Source organism: Mus musculus, chromosome 2 (genome assembly GCF_000001635.26).
Source record: "Mus musculus strain C57BL/6J chromosome 2, GRCm38.p6 C57BL/6J".
In the NCBI taxonomy this organism is placed as follows: domain Eukaryota; kingdom Metazoa; phylum Chordata; class Mammalia; order Rodentia; family Muridae; genus Mus; species Mus musculus.
This window is the reverse complement of record NC_000068.7, coordinates 110,649,494-110,668,796: the sequence shown is the minus strand read 5'-3', so window position 1 is coordinate 110,668,796 and position 19,303 is coordinate 110,649,494. Positions and strand designations below refer to the sequence as shown.

At 38.0% G+C, this 19,303-nt stretch overlaps 1 protein-coding gene across 5 annotated transcripts in view; it reads left to right on the top strand.

Moving 5' to 3' along the window:
* Ano3 (anoctamin 3) overlaps positions 1 to 13,596 on the top strand; it is a 295,191-nt gene extending 281,595 nt beyond the window's left edge. For 3 of the 5 annotated variants that reach the window (XM_030250348.1, XM_006499261.4, XM_030250350.1), the window contains 6 exons: positions 944 to 1,077; positions 2,270 to 2,422; positions 2,818 to 2,965; positions 7,293 to 7,373; positions 7,525 to 7,630; positions 10,475 to 13,079. In XM_030250348.1, coding sequence (XP_030106208.1) covers positions 944 to 1,077; positions 2,270 to 2,422; positions 2,818 to 2,965; positions 7,293 to 7,373; positions 7,525 to 7,630; positions 10,475 to 10,657 — 805 coding nt within the window. In that variant the 3' untranslated portion in view covers positions 10,658 to 13,079. Of the gene's footprint in view, positions 1 to 943; positions 1,078 to 2,269; positions 2,423 to 2,817; positions 2,966 to 7,292; positions 7,374 to 7,524; positions 7,631 to 10,474 lie in introns of all 5 variants that reach the window. The other 2 variants (NM_001128103.2, NM_001355244.1) reach the window with 1 other exon arrangement.
* The last annotated feature ends 5,707 nt before the right edge of the window (positions 13,597 to 19,303 follow it).

Sequence of the window (19,303 nt, the reverse complement as noted above, 5' to 3'; positions counted from 1 at the left end):
AAATTGACATAAGCAAGCTGTGTCGATTGTAATATGTTTGCCCTTTCACATCTTCATGAGTCTCCAAAAGGGATCCATGGGGTGCTGACCAGACTACTTCTTATTCCAACAGATTCTGAATCTTCAATTGAGTTAAAATTGAGCCTTGGGTTCTTGTCACTGGGTTGTGAAATATTTCACTGTCCTATTCTTAAGTCATTCTCATATTCTTAAGTCATTTGTCATACAAAAGCCCCTTACATTGCATACCAGGCTATATCTAGGCTTCATAGTATCATTCCCAGGCTGGAGATAAGAGTATTTTTATTTCAGTTTCCAGATGCCAGATGATGACTCATGCAAGCATAGCTATGGCCCGACAATTCTTCTTAACTATAGTAGCAGAATGCCTTTATTAGTGTTCCTGTATATAGCTCAAAGAAGTGAAGTTATTTGACAAAGTCTCACATACAATGCAGGACAGAATGGAGACCAAAACTTAGGCCTGATATTTCACACAGAACATAATTGCATCCATGTCCTCATGAGCAGCCCCCAAAATGATGGAGGGTAAGCGATGGGGGGCTCAGACCTTGACAACAGGCAACATAAGAGTTCTTACAGGTAGAGATAGGAGAAATGAATTCAGCCTAATCGACATCAAGGAATGACTCAGTTTATGGGCAATGGATTCCTAATAAATATCCAGATGTTTGGAAGGCCTTAGAAAGCGCTAAAATGATAAGAATTTTGCTAAATCTTTTTAATTCAACTTTATAGTTGTAAAGTTCAGACTTAATTTTTACTTATTCAAGAGTTAAAGCCATTTACTATCTTCAGTTCCAGGAATACTTGACATAACTAGTGATTAGTTGAAATTTGTTATTTCTTAATAAAAATATACATTTTTTCCTCAGATAATTCAGTAACAGGACACATGTACTTGGTCTGCTCTCTGATGCAGGTTAATCCAAAACTGGTGGTCACGACACAAAATCAAAAGGGGAATACAAGACGCTTCCATACCACAATGGGAAAATGACTGGAACCTTCAGCCTATGAACATCCATGGGCTGATGGACGAGTACTTAGAAATGGGTAAGGAGAGACTTTCTGCAGGACCATTTGGCCTTCATGGTATTGCTTTTCCTAGTTCACATGAGCTTTGGTTCAAGAGGAAAACAATATTAACGACAATACTCTTTCCAGCCCTGAGCATTCTAAACCACAAGTGAACATTTGTCCTAACACTGTCAAGGGTCTGGGGCACAATGAGCTTTCACCTATGTTATATTTAAAAAAGCTATGACATTTAGTCAAAATGAACTTGTTGCCACAATGAAGCCTCTAGTAGCTCCTTTTTGAAATAAGGTCTTACTGTATATTGAATACTGACCTTGAACATGATGAATAAACAACTCAAGCTGGTCTTTAACTCACAATCTGCCTGTTGTGGTATCCACAAAGCTAAGATTACAGGCATGTACCACCACAACAGCATCTTGAGCACATATTAGATAAAAATTTAAAAAACTAGATCTTGTTATGAAGAAAAATAAAATCCTTCTCAAATAAAGTTTGGTTATTTTAAAACAATGTTTCTATTTATTTATTTATCTATGCATTTACTTATCTATTTTATTATACACAATGTATATACATGTATGGTCATATTCACCCCTCCTGCTCCCCAAATTCCTCCCACATTCATCACCTCCACCTTCTCAAGCCCAGTCTGAGTCCTAGTTTCTGCAGTAATGTCATTAATTTACACTAAGAAAATATGGATTCCCAGTCCAGTTGTGGACTTTATTACACTCAGTCCTTCAGTATCCTCATCTTATAAAAAGAGAAGATGGGGTAGTGCGCTGGAGGTCTTTTGGTACCTCGCCAGAGCCAAGCAATTTGCTTAAGGAAATGCTCCTCTGCCTATCTTTTAATACTCCCCCCCCCCGTTTCTTCCTCCTTCTCTTCCTCCCTTTCTGTTTGTCTCTTTCCCCTTCCTTCTCATATTATAAAGGGGTATGGGGTTGGAGAGTATTCATTAAATATGCCCATTTCTTAGATGAAGGACAGCTTTTTGAACATTTTCTATCCATCTAATCTTTCAACAAGTTTACCTATGGCCTAGAAACTAAAGTTTCTTCAACTATAAAACCAAGAATATTTCCTAGGTAGAGCTACTGCAATAATTTAAGGTAATTCATCCAGTGCTCCCAGTTGGTGCAGTGAGGCACTCAGTGGATATTACTGAGTACATCCATAACTTCCTACTGCTCTTGTTTTACAGTTTTGCAATTTGGATTCACTACCATCTTTGTTGCTGCTTTTCCCCTGGCCCCTCTATTGGCTTTGTTAAACAATATCATAGAAATCAGATTGGATGCATATAAATTTGTGACCCAGTGGAGGAGGCCTCTGCCAGCCCGAGCCACTGACATAGGTAAGTCTCAATTTTCCTTTTTGAAAAATAGTATTTGCAACATCACTTATTAGTAAAAAGATAACAAGGGGCTGGAGAGACGGCCCATCAATTAAGATCAATTGCTACTATTCCCAAGGACCAGAGCTCAGTCTTCATCATGAACACTGGGTGACTCACTAGGCAATCTGATACTTTCTTCTGCTTGATGTGCAAGTGCATGAGCACACACACACACACACACACACACACACACACAATGCAATATAACCTTTTAGGGAAAAACAAGTAAACGGTATATAGAAATATGGCTCAAAATAAATAGAATATTTTTTTGCAAAGTAAAATTAACTAGAGAGCTTTCATCTTGCACACTTTTTATTCACTCACTTTAATCTTTTTTTTTCTTCTACCAGGTATCTGGCTTGGAATTCTTGAGGGAATTGGCATATTGGCTGTGATCACCAATGCATTTGTAATTGCTATTACATCTGATTACATCCCACGTTTTGTCTATGAATACAAATATGGCCCTTGTGCAAATCATGTGAAGCAGAATGAAAAGTAAGATTGAAATTTGACTCCTTTTATTCTGGTCTATTTTATCGTTGCAGTTAATGGACAACTGGGAGGTTTGTTCTGTGACCATTAAAAAGTAATGTTTCTGATCATTGTATTTATAGTGTGTTTATTAGATGAAAGCAATTGGAGCTAAGAACAGAAAGTGCTTTCTACAGCAACTCATTTCAGAGTCGGTTTTTACTTGGGAAATGTGTCAAAATGCTAAGAAAATTCTAATGCTTCTAGAAAGACCCAGCTCTAGATCCTGAATAAAATGTAAACTCTTCAAGCAAGGGGACAAGGTGTCGTTGCTATGCAGATAGAAGGTGAAACTGATAAGAAAAGAAACAAAGAGAGTAAAAAGTGAGAAATAGAGCCTGAAAAGTCTGCAATCTTCAGTCCTAGCATTTTTTTTAAAGCATAGAGTGCTAGGGGTCTGACTGATGACTGATGCAGAATTGCCTCGTTGTATGTGGCTATTGTGCGTTTTCATCTAAAGTTGAAATACACATTTCAAAGCAGGACAGCTTCTCAACCTCTGCAGTGTTTCCTTTGTTTGGTTGTTTGGTTGTTGCTTTGTTCTGCTCTGCTCTGCTCTGCTCTGCTCTGCTCTGCTCTGCTCTGCTCTGCTCTGCTCTGCTCTGCTCTGCTCTGCTCTGCTCTGCTTTGCTTTTGGTTGGTTTTGCTATTGGCATTTTAATTCAAGTAATTCTTTCCAGTCAGGAAGATGGTTGTTTTACCCATTCCAGGAGGCTAAGCAGCATGTGTAGTCTCTGACGAGCTGATATCATTACAGTTACCTCAGTCCATACATTCTGATTACAATAGTTATCTCTACACTTTGCCTGTTGTCTCCCAGGAGCCGAAATAACTGGATTCAGACAATCACTTTAGACAATATTTGTCATTTCAGACTTTTCACTTGGATAGGTATTGGGGAACAATGCATGTGAGAATTAACTATAGAGGACTGAGGGCCCCCTTAAAAGCTTTGCAGGTGCAGCCTTAGATGTAAAATCTGTAACATAAGGCAAAAGAGTGGGAGGGGGGATTATCAGGAAAAGCAGTAGGCATTGACAAAGGTCATGAGCTACAAGGGGAGGCGCTTTGCTTTGACCCTTAATTAACTATTGGCAAACTGGTGTTTACTGAGGACACTGGAAAAACACTTGGTGACAAGTATCTCTTCTTTTTTTTAATTTTTATTAGGTATTTTTCTCATTTACATTTCAAATGCTATCCCAAAAGTCCCCCATACCGACCTGCTCACTCGCCTACCCACCCACTCCCCCTTTTTGGCCCTGGCATTCCCCTGTACTGGGGCATATAAAGTTTGCAAGTCCAATAGGCCTCTCTTTCCAGTGATGGCCTACTAGGCCATCTTTTGATACATATGCAGCTAGAGTCAAGAGCTCCGGGGTACTGGTTAGTTCATAATGTTGTTCCACCTATAGGGTTGCAGTTCCCTTTAGCTCCTTGGCTACTTTCTCTAGCTCCTCCATTGGGGGCCCTGTGATCCATCCAATAGCTGACTGTGAGCATCCACTTCTGTGTTTGCTAGGCCCCAGCATAGTCTCACAAGAGACAGCTATATCTGGGTCCTTTCAGAAAAATTTTGCTAGTGTATGCAATGGTGTCAGCGTTTGGAGGCTGATTATGGGATGGATCCATGGATATGGCAATCACTAGATGGTCCATCCTTTTGTTACAGCTCCAAATTTTGTTTCTGTAACTCCTTCCATGGGTGTTTTGTTTCCATTTCTAAGAAGGGGCAAAGTGTCCACACTTTGGTCTTCGTTCTTCTTGAGTTTCATGTGTTTAGCAAATTGTATCTTATATCTTGGGTATCCTAAGTTTCTGGGCTAATATCCACTTTCTTTTTAAGAGTGAAAAACATCTTACTACTGATTTCTTAAACAGATTTTAAAGTCATTAAGAGCTTTAAAGGAATTCACAGTTAGACACCTAAAATTTGAGTTTAACTAACTTTGTCATTTGTTAATATACATCATCTGTATGACATGATTAATTCATGACAGTAAGGGTTCGCAGGGTGTGTGATTATGAAATGGTGTCTGAGAATAAAGATGTAAATATAAGGTTGTTTCAATACCGATAGTGAAAAACCAAAATGGTGCCGTTTTGTTAATGCAGAATGGGCTAGAAGCATATTTAAACATTTGAAAAGTATAGTTCAGCCACCTCTCACCCTTTGAATTACGGTATGAAATGTGGTATGAGTATGAAATGTGGAGAAATAGTGTCTGGTGTCTTTCTTAGATGAACTACTTACTAGTGATTCTATTGCCACCTACTGGTGGATGAAAATCCTACTAACTGAGCTTAACTTTTCAGAACCCAACATTCCTAAGATCTCTTTATTCAGCGACCAAGGGATTAGGGCAATTTCAGGCAAAACAATACAAGTCTTTTGTGACTTAGACATCACCTATAAAGAGAGACACCCAATTACTTAATAATATTTTAAGTATATTTAGCAATTAAATTGAAATTCTATTCAGGTTAGAAAATTTCAGAGCAAATCATGAAGAGACAAGCGAGTAGGAGAGAAAAGTATTAAGAAGAAAACACTTTGGTGATGTTACAAAAAATCAGAATCAACAAGGAAAACGGTGAATTATTGTTGGATTGTGATTAACATTGCAAACTTAACAATGTGGTAGGCATGTACTTGCCACCAGGTTTTAGAAACCATTTTTCCTAGGAGTGTTTCTCAGCATGTGGTCTGCAAGCATCCTTTGAGTGTATTCCCCTCATAGTCTCATATGCTGCTCCCCTCTCAATAATCCCCACTGTATGTCTAAATGGTTTGACTTCAATTTTTATATCATAGTTGCATACATAATTTTATGTATCTCTCTAAAATCTAAAAATACACTTGAGAGAAAGCATGTCATAATTGTCTTTCTGGGACAGACTCAGTTATTCAGTATGATTATTTCCAGTTGAATTCATCTTCCTGCAAACATCACTGCTATCTTTCCTTCCTTCCTTCCTTCCTTTCTTCCTTCCTTCCTTCCTTCCTTCCTTCCTTCCTTCCTTCCTTCCTTCCTTCTTTCCTTTCTTCCCTTCTTTTGTGTTTTTATTTTGTTTGTTTTTGAGACAGGGCTTCTTTGTGCAGCCTTGACTGTCCTGGAACTCTCTCTGTAGACCAGTCTGACCTGGAACTCACAGATCTGACTGCCTCATGAGTGCTGGGATTGACAGCATGTGCCACCATACGTGTTTAATAATAATCTTTCTTTATGGACAACAGCAACTTCACTGTATATAAATACCGGTTTTGTTCACTATTGAGTATAAAGCACTGAGATATTTTATAACAAAGTGTAGGTGCACAATAAACATATTAAATACGTGAATAGGTGATAAATAGGTATTACAATCAGCCAATTGTGTTGCATGCATGTGAGTTTATAAAAGACTTACTGAGTTTAAATGCACAAGTAACAGGATGCCTTATGTACAGAAACCACAAAGGTCTTTTATTTGTTTTATTTTGTTTTAAATAAACTAAAAATCGGGGGCTGGTGAAATGGCTCAGTGGATAAGAGCACCCAACTGCTCTTCCGAAGGTCCAGAGTTCAAATCCCAGCAACCACATGGTGGCTCACAACCATCCGTAAGGAGATCTGACTCCCTCTTCTGGAGTGTCTAAGACAGCTTCAGTGTACTTACATATAATAAATAAATAAATCTTTAAAATATAATAATAATAAAATAAAAATCAATGGGGATAGTACTGAGAAGAAATGACAGGACAAGAAGTCGGGGAAGATTGAACTAAGAGTTCTGAGTAGTTAGAACAGGAGGAACAATGGTATTATTTAAATTCTCTCTTCTATGCCGGGGCCTAACAAACACAGATGTGGGTGCTCACAGTCAGCTATTGGATGGATCACAGGGCCCCCAATGGAGGAGCTAGAGAAAGTACCCAAGGAGCTAAAGGGATCTGAAACCCTATAGGTGGAACAACATTATGAACTAACCAGTACCCCGGAGCTCTTGACTCTAGCTGCATATGTATCAAAAGATGGCCTAGTAGGCCATCACTGGAAAGAGAGGCCCATTGTACATACAAACTTTATATGCCCCAGTACAGGGGAATGCCAGGGCCAAAAAGTGGTAATGGTGGATAGGGGAGTGGGGGGGGAGGGTATGGGGGACTTTTGGGATAGCATTGGAAATGTAAATGAGGAAAATACATAATAAAAAAATATAAAAAAATAAATTCTGTCTCTTGTAAAGAAGAAGGTATTTCAGAAATGTATTAATTTATGACTCATGCAATCCTGTTATTTTCTCCTAGTTGCCTAAAGGGCTATGTCAACAATAGCTTATCCTTCTTTGACCTGAGTGAACTTGGTATGGGAAAATCTGGTTACTGCAGGTACTTACCTACAATGTATTTATCTTCCCTGCTTGCTTTGGCCACCTCATCTCGTCCTCTCTACATGTATAAAAGCATTTAACATTCTGGGGGGCTGGGTAAATCAAGAATGCTCTGCTCCCTTCATGCTGTCTGTTTTGGTGGATTGCAGGTACCGAGACTATAGAGGCCCACCTTGGAGTTCCAAACCCTATGAATTCACCTTACAGTACTGGCACATCCTGGCTGCTCGATTGGCCTTCATTATCGTGTTTGAGGTTAGTCCCAGGAGAAGTTGATGTCACTACTTCCCTGGCTTCTAAAAGAAAAGGGTCAGATAGAGAAAAATAATTTTAAAGAACATAAAAACTAATGAGTTAGAGCTGAATACTGTAACCACAAGTTAGTGGCTATTTATATAAGAAAACTGGGGAGAAAGATATTATCTCACAAAATGTTGAGGCTCCTAGGTTTATATTCCTTGAGCCCATACTTAAAAATAAAGAGGTGGCTTTCATAAGCTGATAAATGACTTCAAATCTACTCATGAGGATAGAACATGTAGTATTTCTGAATGATTAACTCAAAATACAGTCAATCATATGGATATTTGTTTAACACATATTGGATGTTCCCATTAATTTTGCCTAAGTCCTTTATTAGAAATTACTAGAGTTTGATTTATCACAAACATGATAGTATCACACTGTAATGCTGTGATTCATTCTTAAGGGAACTACCTACAATGTTACTACTTGTTTTACAAGTTGTGATATAGTAAAAATTTAGCACTGGGATGTATTGAACAATTTCTCTGGGTTACCATTGAGTCAATGAAATCTTGATTATTTTTTCTAGTCAAAGAGATCATACTTCCTTTATCTTAAATCTTTTTAAACAAACAAACAGAAAGTTTTGTTTCTATTTTGTTTCGTTTACTTGACATTTTTTTAATCTTCTCATATATACTAACATGTTTTCACACTTGCTATTTAGCTAAGGTCAGTCTCAAACTCCTAGTCATTCTGTCTGTCCTCCGAAGCACTGGAGTTACAGGCACACCACCACACCTGGGTTATATGAATCTGGGATAGAACCTCGGGCATTGCGCCAGCTAAACAAACATTCTACCTGATAAATCTGAGGGAAAAAACACTTCAAAGACAATTACATATTCCAAGTGATGTCCAAGCATAAATTTATAATTTTTACTTATCTGAAAATGAAATGCTTGCCTTTAAAGGTCTTATTGAGGACTGGAATTTTCTGACTTAATGACTTTTTGAATCAATGAAAATATATCTTACTGAATAAGACTTTTTACTTCATTGCAGGTAGTAAAATGGTTTAACTCATATTTTCAATTTAATAATTCAATGAAATGTTTCTCATTATTTAGTTTTAAAATATACATATTTTCTGTATTTCTCAGAAGTCAAATGAACAACATTAATCCATCAGTTTGGAATATCACTCAAGGGTACATGTGATATCCTCTTTATTTCTCTTTCTTCATTCCCATTATTGATGCCATAATTCCTAAGCAACCTATGTGAAACTCTTCTTGTTGATTCTTAAGTGTATATATACATATATTATCATTAATATTACTTTAGATGTCATATTTTCCAGATAGCTTCATTTTGCGCCTTAAAGTTCCTTTCATCTTTTACTTGCTTTATTTGTTTAGTTCTAGAAAGAAGTGTCAATGAGCTCTACCCATGTTTAGAACACACCTACTAATCATATGGATTGTAATCGTTAAATATAGCTAAATATTTATTATAACATATTACACTTTACTAACTCATAGCAATATTATTTGTATTCCTATCATTTTGAGACACATCATTGAATTTTTAGAAGCATTATATGTTTAAACGATCAGACAAGAAGTTCTGATTTTGTGTTGGAAAGTATAAAGTGCTTTACAAATATATATATATATATATATAATGCAATGCAATTTCTTGGGACACATAAGCAAGTCCAGCTAAAAGAACAATGAATTCTTCCTTTTCTCTTAAAGAGTGTATTGTCCCCTAACAGCCTGTTACATAAAGGTGCTTTCCAAGAGGTCATACTAACCCCACAAATATCACATTGTTCTCTTTCCTTTCTGAGAAATAGAAAGACCTACTATTCTCATAGGATACTTATAACAGTAGGAAGGGCCATTTGAGCGGAGCTCACGCTGTGCCAAGTACTCTTTTAAGCTCTTAAGTGTGTGTTACCTTAATTCATTTAAGATGGAGCATTATCTTCACTATCAGAGGCACAGAATGTGGGTGATTTGAGAAGAGTGCACAGTTCCTGAGTGTCTGTAGAATGAAGATTTAATTGGTCTCATTCAAATACTGGACCATTACTTTCAAGCATCATGTCTTTTGAGTTCCATTTTTACTTGTTCAAATCCAACACTAAGGCTGGGTGTGGTGGTGCACACCTTAGTCCCAGCAAACAGGAGATAGAGGCAGGTAGATTTCTTTCAGTTGATCTCCAAAAAAGTTCTAGGCCAGGGAAGAAAATAATAGCAAAATTATTTCTCAAAGCAAACTAACAAAACCAACAAACTCCCACTACTGCCAGTTTATTCTCAAAACATAACTAGTACACATTGTAACAAAATTATGTAACACAAATTAAGGGCTTGATAGTAATAATAGTGATAGTGAACTTATATAATAAAATTTCTGAAAAATACTTTGTTGAGTCTGAGTCTAATCCCTGGCTCACAAGTTTATGTTGAATGTATTTTGGTCTATTGAATACACATTTTTCTTAGAATCTTCTTTCATATTTGTATCTATTAATGTGTACTATAGTAATATTGCATAGCATGTAAAAACTTTAAACAGGAATTTAAGGATGTTTTATGCAGTGGTGTCATTATACAGCATTAAAAAGAGGAAACAAACTTTTTGGTGTCTAACTAATTAAGGTGACTGTCAATGAATGGCATTTGTGTTTCCAATAGAAGTCTCGGGAGCAATATTCTATATGCTACACACAACATTCCGAAGCTTGATTTTGAGACAAATGCATCATTGTTCATGACTTTTCTATTTTACAGTGAGTGCTCTGGAACCTTTGAAAACATACTTTTATTTTTACCTTTACAGCATCTTGTTTTTGGCATTAAGTCATTCATTGCATACCTGATTCCTGATATACCAAAGGGCCTCCGTGAGCGCATACGGCGAGAGAAATACTTGGTCCAGGAAATGATGTATGAGGCTGAACTGGAACATTTACAACAACAGAGAAGAAAAAGTGGTCAGCCTATTCACCATGAATGGCCTTAGGCAGTGCCTGCTACTCCAAAGGGGAGGTACCGTTAGTGTGCAGGAATGAGACACTTGGAAGGCAGATGGGATCCAAGAGAAAGGCATACTTGGTAAACTATATTGTAAAATGCTACTTGGGAATACATCATAGCAGCCTATGGGAGTTAGAATGTTCAGACTTCTAAGGAAATAAAAGACTTGTGACCTCCAAAGGGCTGCAACTGGATGGCAAGGAGCCAGGCTCTGATTCTCAGAGCAAGCCTTCAGGGGAGTTCTGTGTTTTGAGGCCATTCTGTTCCAATAGCTGCAGAACAAATAGGAAACATAGTGGTGAAATTTCCAGGGACAAGTTTCAACATAAATGTTCATAAACTGGAAATACTAATTGGATTCTAGGATTTACACATAAGCTCAGATATTCACAAGAAATGAGTTAAATCAGTTGTTGGCTCTGATGTCCGAACCCCATGTCCCTTTAGCTTACAGGTTTGTGGAATTGTCTTTGTCTCATTGATATGAATGTATGCACATGCCATTTATGCTGCTCTATGTCGACTATGCATTTGAAGAGCTGAATATCACTATAGTAGTTAAACCAAAAATCCAAGTTCCCCAAAAGAGCACCACTGGAATAATTCTATTATATTGGCTATGTTCAAGTCTCCTTTATCACCCAGAGCCAAGTGCACTGCCCATTTTTGTTAACAAATGCCAATAGCTTCACTTCGAGTATTTGAATGGCTATTATTGTATCATTGGAACATGACTAATTCATATTTTTTGCAAAAGTCTATCTTCTATTCTATTCTATGTGCCCCTCTCTGAATGATTACAAATCTCACAGATTGCTATGTTGAAACTTTGTAAATATGCCACTGTTCCTTACATGTTTGCACTTTACACTGTGTAACCCGAGTCCCAGCCTATGGAGCTCTAAGACCATTTACACAGGATGTTACTGTAATTTGTTCATTCAGGAAATCTGAAGCCAAATGTTCTGCAATACTTATGCTTTTTCTATAACGTGCATTCTCAACTATGAGCTAATGAGAATAATGCATGCGTGCAGTGTATTATTTACATAAAACACCTTTTTTGGTTTCATTTTTTCATCATGGAAGGGAGATTTCTGTTTTTTGATGGGTTGACTTTATTTGGTTTCAAAACTCTCTAGAAACAAAGTCAATTTAATTGTAAAGATCATTAATTGTTGTAGAATCCTTATTTGAATGTCAACTTTACCCCACATTGATGGAGCACAAATGAAAGGATATTCAACTAAGAGAATCTCAAAGGAAGCATTAATTAAGGGGGCGAAATACAAAGAACGGCCGGGAGTGAAGGAGCAGGGTATGTTGTAGAAATCAGCACACATCTTTTGCAAAACAGAAATATCCAAGCTTTTCTCTCTGTGCATGCTGGGTGAAATTACACAGAACACACAGAGAGAACACATAAGCACATAACACACACATGCAGAGCACATAAACACACACAGACATACACACACATACAGAAAACACATAAACACAGAGAGAACACAATCACACAGAGAACACATAAACATGCACAGAGAACAAACACATAAACACACAGTGAGAACATAACACATGATTGTTATGATTTCTATTATTTGTTCAGTTTGATTTTGTTCAAATAAGTAAAACAAAAATATTTATACAATGTGAAATATTAGATTAGTCACACACACAAAATAAAACTACTTTGCATACATATTAGTGATTCTCAATCAAGGAAACCCTTTTCACTTATTGAAAGAACACTGACCCCGTTCTAACACTTTGAAAGCTCTGTTTACTTGATTATGGTTGCTTTATAGTTTCTGCCAAGGGTATTCACTTCTTTACTTCCCCTATGGTTCTGAGCCAGGCAGACAGCCTGGGACTCTAACGTCTTCCACGTGATCTGGGGATGTAGCTCAGTGGTAGTGTGCGTAGCATGCATGTGGAACACATAAACTCAACTATCAGCACCACAAAATGAACAAACATACAAAATAAATGAAAATTAAATGAAGTATGAAGTGAATTCCAACACAAATCCTTGTTCCTGGGGCTCTTCTACTACAGATATAATGGCTGATTTCATCAATTATCAAATAAGATTTTCAGCTCCTCTGTTTGGAAGCGTTTGTGCTCCATTTTCTTCATTAATTAATGTATCCACATACCTGAGCATATTTTGTTTACTTAACATTTACATCTTTTCCAAATTAGGGATGCAAGACAGACACGTGTCTTACAGTAGGATATACAATAATCGCCTTTTCCTTGAGAATTCTTTTTCTAGGGTTTTCTATACAGCAATAGGGTTTAAATAATATTGATTGATATGAACAGAGAAAGATATTTTAATAAATGTTGTAGTATATTAATTTAGAAATATCTTCACTGATATTTTTGAGATGGACAGGAGAAAACAGAACCAAAAAAAAATTTATCTGATGTATTTGTTTCTTAAACAGTGCAGGACAATCAAACTTTGTTTCCTCGTCACTGATAGCAAAACACAGACAGCCCCTCACAGTATGTTAGCTTTATTAGATCACACTACTTAAGTTGAGAGAAATGTTTTATACGTGCTTTTCATATGAATATAAATTCTTTCTCGAAGATTTATAGCACACACTATTCTCAGGAATTCTGGATGATGCGAATGCTGCTCATATATTTTCATATTCTTGTTGTCTTTTTATGCTAACAACTAATGGATACATGCATGCGGTCTGCCTTGACAAGTTGTGTAAGCCGTTCTGAGTCTTCTCTGTAGTAGTTCTCAGTCCTCTGAGTCTGTGTATGCACTTCTAGGTGAGCCACTGCTGCCTGGCTGCATGATGAGATTCAACTTGAATGCTAAATGATTCTTGGCACAATCTACTATACAATGGAATGAATAGAATCTTTTTTTCACTCAATAAATTATCCTTTTTACTATAATTTGCACATGACATTTCATTCCGCTTGTTCTTCAAATATTAAACTGGGGTCTGTTGAATGGGTATGGGCTGGGAAGATTGCACATTCTTTAGCTATCAAATAATAGTTTTATTATATTAGAGAAACTTATCACATTCAGACTGTCTCTTGATGGATAATATTCCTATCTCAAGGTCTTTCACAGAACTGGGAAAATGGCTCAGTGGGTAAAGTGTTTGCTATGTAAACATGACAACCTAACAACCTAAGTCTGGACAAAGTAGTAACACTGACCAAATTAAAAAAAAAAAAAAGGCCTAACATGGCAGAATATGTCTGTGACCACCAACTCTAAGGAGGCAGAGACTGTAGGATCCCAGGCCCCAGGCGCTAGTGTGGCCAATTTGTGAGCTCCAGACTTAATGAGAATCTCTGTCTTAAAGGATAAGGTAGAAATCAATAGAAAATACTTGACATTGACTTCTAGTCTACACATACACACATGCATGCACATGTACACAAACATACAACACATGCACACACATAAACACAGAAATCCACACTAACACACATAAATACGCATCTACCACATAAAAGAATGAAATAAAAAATTTCATATTAAGGTGCAGGTGCGATATCACATTAATACTAATAATGTCTGTTCTAGAAGCAGATGAGAAAATGAATTTGATTAGGTCATCTGAGGCACACCCAAGCACTTTGTTTCTTTACACATACTATTACTCTCCCACTATCAAAACCTCATAGAGCAAGTAATTCTTTTAAGCAAAAATAGGGGTTTGTGAAGAAATAGACCAGCAGATAAGCATACTGTACCTGGTGCTCTTTCAGAGGACCCCACTTTGGCTCCCAGCACCCACTTAGTGGCTTATAACCATCTGTAAATACATTTCCAGGAGATCCAGTATATTTTCACGCAGGCTCTGGAACCAGTCACACATGTGATGTACAAAAATAAATGTGTAAAAATACATATACATAATATTTAAAAATATTGTTTTAAGAAAGAAAGGCTTTATTTTGGTCTATGGTTCCACCAGGATAAATAATTAATGGTGAGAAAGGCATAATAGCAAGCCAAAAGCAAGAAGCTGATTACATTTCATCCAGTCACGAGAAACAGAGAGAAGAAACAGTAAATGGAATGCAGCTAAAAATCCTCAAAGCCTACCCATAGTGATGAATGTCCTCCAGAAAATTGCCACCTTCTACAGATTCTATACCCTTCACAAACAGTACTACCAAGTGGGGACTAAGTAGTCAAACACATGAGCCTATGGGAGGCATTTCTCAATCAGACCACCATAACTTCAAGAGAGTATAGGATATGAGCCAAGAAGATGAGGGTTTGACCAGGTCTTGAGAATCACTGTGGAAATAACCAACACAATTTCCATGGAATGGAACTGGAATTCAAGCACAAATGCAGTACAGGCTATTGTGATAGACTCTTATCTCATATCTGAGAGTCATCAACTTAGCCATTTTTGGTTTTAGACTTGATGGTTTAACTTGAAAATTCATTTTTATTGAATGACATGGCTGGATAGATTAATTAGTCAATTGGAGCAAGTAAAAGAACAAAAAACAAAACAGATGTCATCAGACATGTGACTTCATTTTCCCCAAAATACAGAATCACAAAGGCTTCCAAATAGCACTGTGAGTGTGCTAACATCTTATCTTACTCCTGCTATCTTTTGAGCTACAAGGAGAACATCTTGAAGAGACCAAATAGACTGGTTTCATTTGGAAAGTTAACTATTTTCTTATAATCGTTTTTATTCAAAATGAAATGTGCCAACATTGCATAGGCTAATGAAAGGATTAAATGAGATTTTGCTTAAACTATTGGTCAGCTCAGGTTCCTAATTTTGTAGGGAAAAAAACTGGGCTTTTGTCTTTGTGCAGGTGATAAATTTCTTCCAGTCAAGTGTAGGGGTCTGAAAATTGCCGAGGGAAGACCCCGGACTCAGATAGTACGCAAAAACAAAGAGTGTTTATTCTGCAGAAAACATCCAGCTTGCAGTGTGTGTGGCAGAATGTGGAGGTGGGGATGGAGGTCAACCATTTTCTAAAATGGTGACCACAGATAAAGGTGCACAGGCCTTCTTTTAGGGTACCAGGGGAGCCCTGTAGATGGATTATGTGATCGCTAATGTAATTGGTAGGTGCTAAAGCAGTAACATTGGTATAACTTTGATTGGCTACGGTTATTTCTATATTTAGAGAATGGGTTAAGTAATCTAAAATTTCAGTGGTAGTGCTGGGGAGGTGACAGGGGTCAGCTTCTGATTGGCTTGTGCCAGGTAGTCAGTGATTTGCATTTCTATGTCATGAATGTTTAACTACAGGATGGATAAGATATTTTCCCATTCTTGTGGTTATCCCCAGGGCTCTTCTTTGGGAGGAGTTTTATGACCTTTTTGCTGGAACTCATGGTCTGTTCCAGGACCTGGTGCCTTATGGCCTCCGTTTTGAAATCAGGCCTGATCCTTAAATGGAGACAAATGGAGTTTATGTTGTCCTTTCACAAGCCTGCTGCCATCGGGATTCATCTCGAATTCGAGTTGTGAAAATACTTGGTGGCTTTCTTTCTAATTGTTGTTTCATCTAAGTAAGCCTCTTTTTAAAAGTTAAAATTAAAGCATCTAAGTTGGTTGAAACTTAGTCCTTCTAATCAGGACTAATGACTGCTGTTGCCTAGATCTTCCTTCAGGAAATAGTAGCATAGTGGATTCCTAACTCCACTTACTTACTGCTTTATAACAGATGAGCTGTCAGCTCTCCCTGATAAAGTCGCTTCCACATTTCTTGATTCTAAGTGGCAATCCTTGGCTGCAGTGAACAGTCAGCATCCACTTTGCTCTCTTTCTTTCCCAAAGAAGGCAAGGCACAACTTTAGAGCCTAGATTGGTTACTGACTTATTCAATCCAATTTTCCAACTTAAATCTGGATGTAAAAAACAAAATCTCTCCTCACTTTGTTTTGAAAAAGCAAAATCGCTAAATTACCAGTTAGAAAAGAAAACATGAGAGCTACATTTGGAACACATCTCAGAAACACAATTGTGTCATAGTATTTGGGGGGAGGTCTATGCCCCAAATACTATTGCTCCCAAATAACTGCAGAGTGTTTCTATACATGATCCAGCCCACTTTAGCTTCCAAATAATTGACATGGAGACCTAATGGATTTATTAGCAAGCTAGCAGCACTAAGATGGGCAGATTCCGACCTATTCTAACCCTCTAAGGGTGCCTATTTCTGAGCCATGCAGTCCTTTACCTGTATTTGCATTTTGCCCTGGCTTGGTCTGGTCCAAGTGTGTCCTTTTGACTATTCTCTCCTGGAGATCTTGTGGCAAATCCTCCTGGTCCCTCCTCATAGTCTCTGCACATGTTCCTTTCTTCTCCTACTTCTCTGTCCCTCTCTGGCCCCTTTAGGACCTCCTGACTTAGATCAAATGTTCACCTTTGCCATTGGCTGATCAGTTCTTTTTTTAACCAATCAGAGATGATGGAAAAACAATTTTTCCGTAATATAGAGACTGGAGATGCTTGACCATACACCAACATCTGGACTATAACCAGATCTCTGGACACAAAAATCAACATCTGAATATACAGTGTACGATAACAACCCCCAACACAATTGAGATGTGGGTACCCAGACATACAGGATGCTAAGTCTTACAATATTGATTCTATCTCTTATGAATAGACACTGCTTTTCTTGGTGACTTCATCTAAATAGGAAGCAAGGGAATTGGATGACCAGAACAAAAAAAAAAAAAATCCAATTGCAAAATATAAGTGGCAGTTATGCTTTGGAGATAGTAAGGGCAATTTAGGAACATCTGACCTGTGTATAAAAACAAGTCTCCTTTGTGGGTGCCTCTTTAGTTTCACTGGAGAACACAGCTTATTTTTCTCTAACCAGAGTGCAGAGAAGTTCAGTTCATCTTTTGAGCACAAAAATAAATGAGACTTATTTTGATCTTGTGAATTTGTGTTTGTGTATGTGCTCCTTAAAGACCAAACACTACATACTTTATCCCAAACATTGTATATACTATTGTGAAGCTTATTGTATCATGTTTACTTGTTAGCTGACAGGTCCATCTTAGCCTCTAAAGTTTACAGAAAGGTTTTCAGAGTAGTAGACCATATTGCACCCAATCGTGGGAAATATTCAAAAGGTTATTTCAATGTTTGTTTTAATCTGAATTCATTTTTAAAAGAAATAATTAAAATGACCTTAATACACATCATCTTCTAAAGACTTTCTTTAAAATTAAATAGCTATATAAACAATGCATCCAATTTTAAAGTGTCCCAGAATTAATGAATACAAAACTCTGTTAAATTTTACTAAAACAAAAATATCCCAAAAGAAAAATTTTCTTATTGCCCCCCCTCCCACTGAAAAGTACTTCTCCTTTTGCTTGTATTGCCCCACCCCTCCCGCTGATAAGTATCTGTACTTCCCCTTTTGCTTATGCATTTAAGCCTTGGGCCTTTCTCAATATAGTGGGGTCTTCATGCAAAAAAAAAAAAAAATATCCCATTAAATTTACAATTGATAAAAAGAAGTATCATTGAACATTTTCTTCTACAAGATAAGGGTTTTTTTTTGTTGTTGTTGTTCTTATTGATTTGGTCGGGTTTGGTTTGGTTTGGTTTGGTTTGGTTTGGTTTGGTTTGGTTTGGTTTTACTAATTTGCCAAGGGGTGAAAAACAAACAAACAAAAAAAAAACCTGACACTCCCAATAAGGTTTATTGTTTGGTTTCAGACCTGGAACAAGGGATTGACATTTCCCTCTCCCTCTCCCTCTCCCTCTCCCTCTCCCTCTCCCTCTCCCTCTCCCTCTCCCTCTCCCTCTCCCTCTCCCTCTCCCTCTCCCTCTCCCTCTCCCTCTCCCTCTCCCTCTCCCTCTCCCTCTCTCTCCTTCTTCCTCCCTCCCCTCCCCTGCCCTCCCCTCCCCTCTTCTCATCTCTTCTCTTCTCTTCTCTTCTCTTCTCTTCTCTTCTCTTCTCTTCTCTTCTCTTTCTGTGTGCCCCTTTCTCTCTCTCTCTCTCCCTCCCTCCCCTCTCCTACTCTTTCCCCAGGGCTACTGCCTAACCCAGTCCAGGACCCACCTGGCTCTCTCTCTGCTGAGTTAGCCCCATTTGGTGGGGGTGGGGGGGTGGGGTGGGGGAGACTGGGTCAGAGTTTGGGGGAAACCTTTGATACTGAGATGTCTTATCAGAGGTTACTACCCCTCAGAAATCCTTTGTTAGATCTCAGACTATCAATTGGGATGCCAATTCAACAGTGCTGGGATTTCTGGCAAAGGCTGGGGATGGGTACTCACGGAGTCCAAAGAAATGATGTTTTCAGTGTAGGATAGAGTGCCAGAGTGTCTCCCATGTGGCCTGGAAAAACTGAGGCCATCAGGCTAGGGACTCAACTTCTCCCAGGTTTTGTCACCATCCTCTAGGTTATTACTCCACTGCCTATGAAATGAGCCAATTCAAACCAGATTAGATTATATAAAGGCAAGTTTATTGGGAAGCTGCTCTCAGGTGGGTGGGTTCACTGGCCCCAAGGATTAAGGCCAGGGAAGTCACTGTGGGGAAATGGGATAGGAGAGAGGGAGGGAGGGAGGGAGGGAGGGAGGGAGGGAGGGAGGGAACACTCTGCAGCAGAGAGAGAAGAAAACGG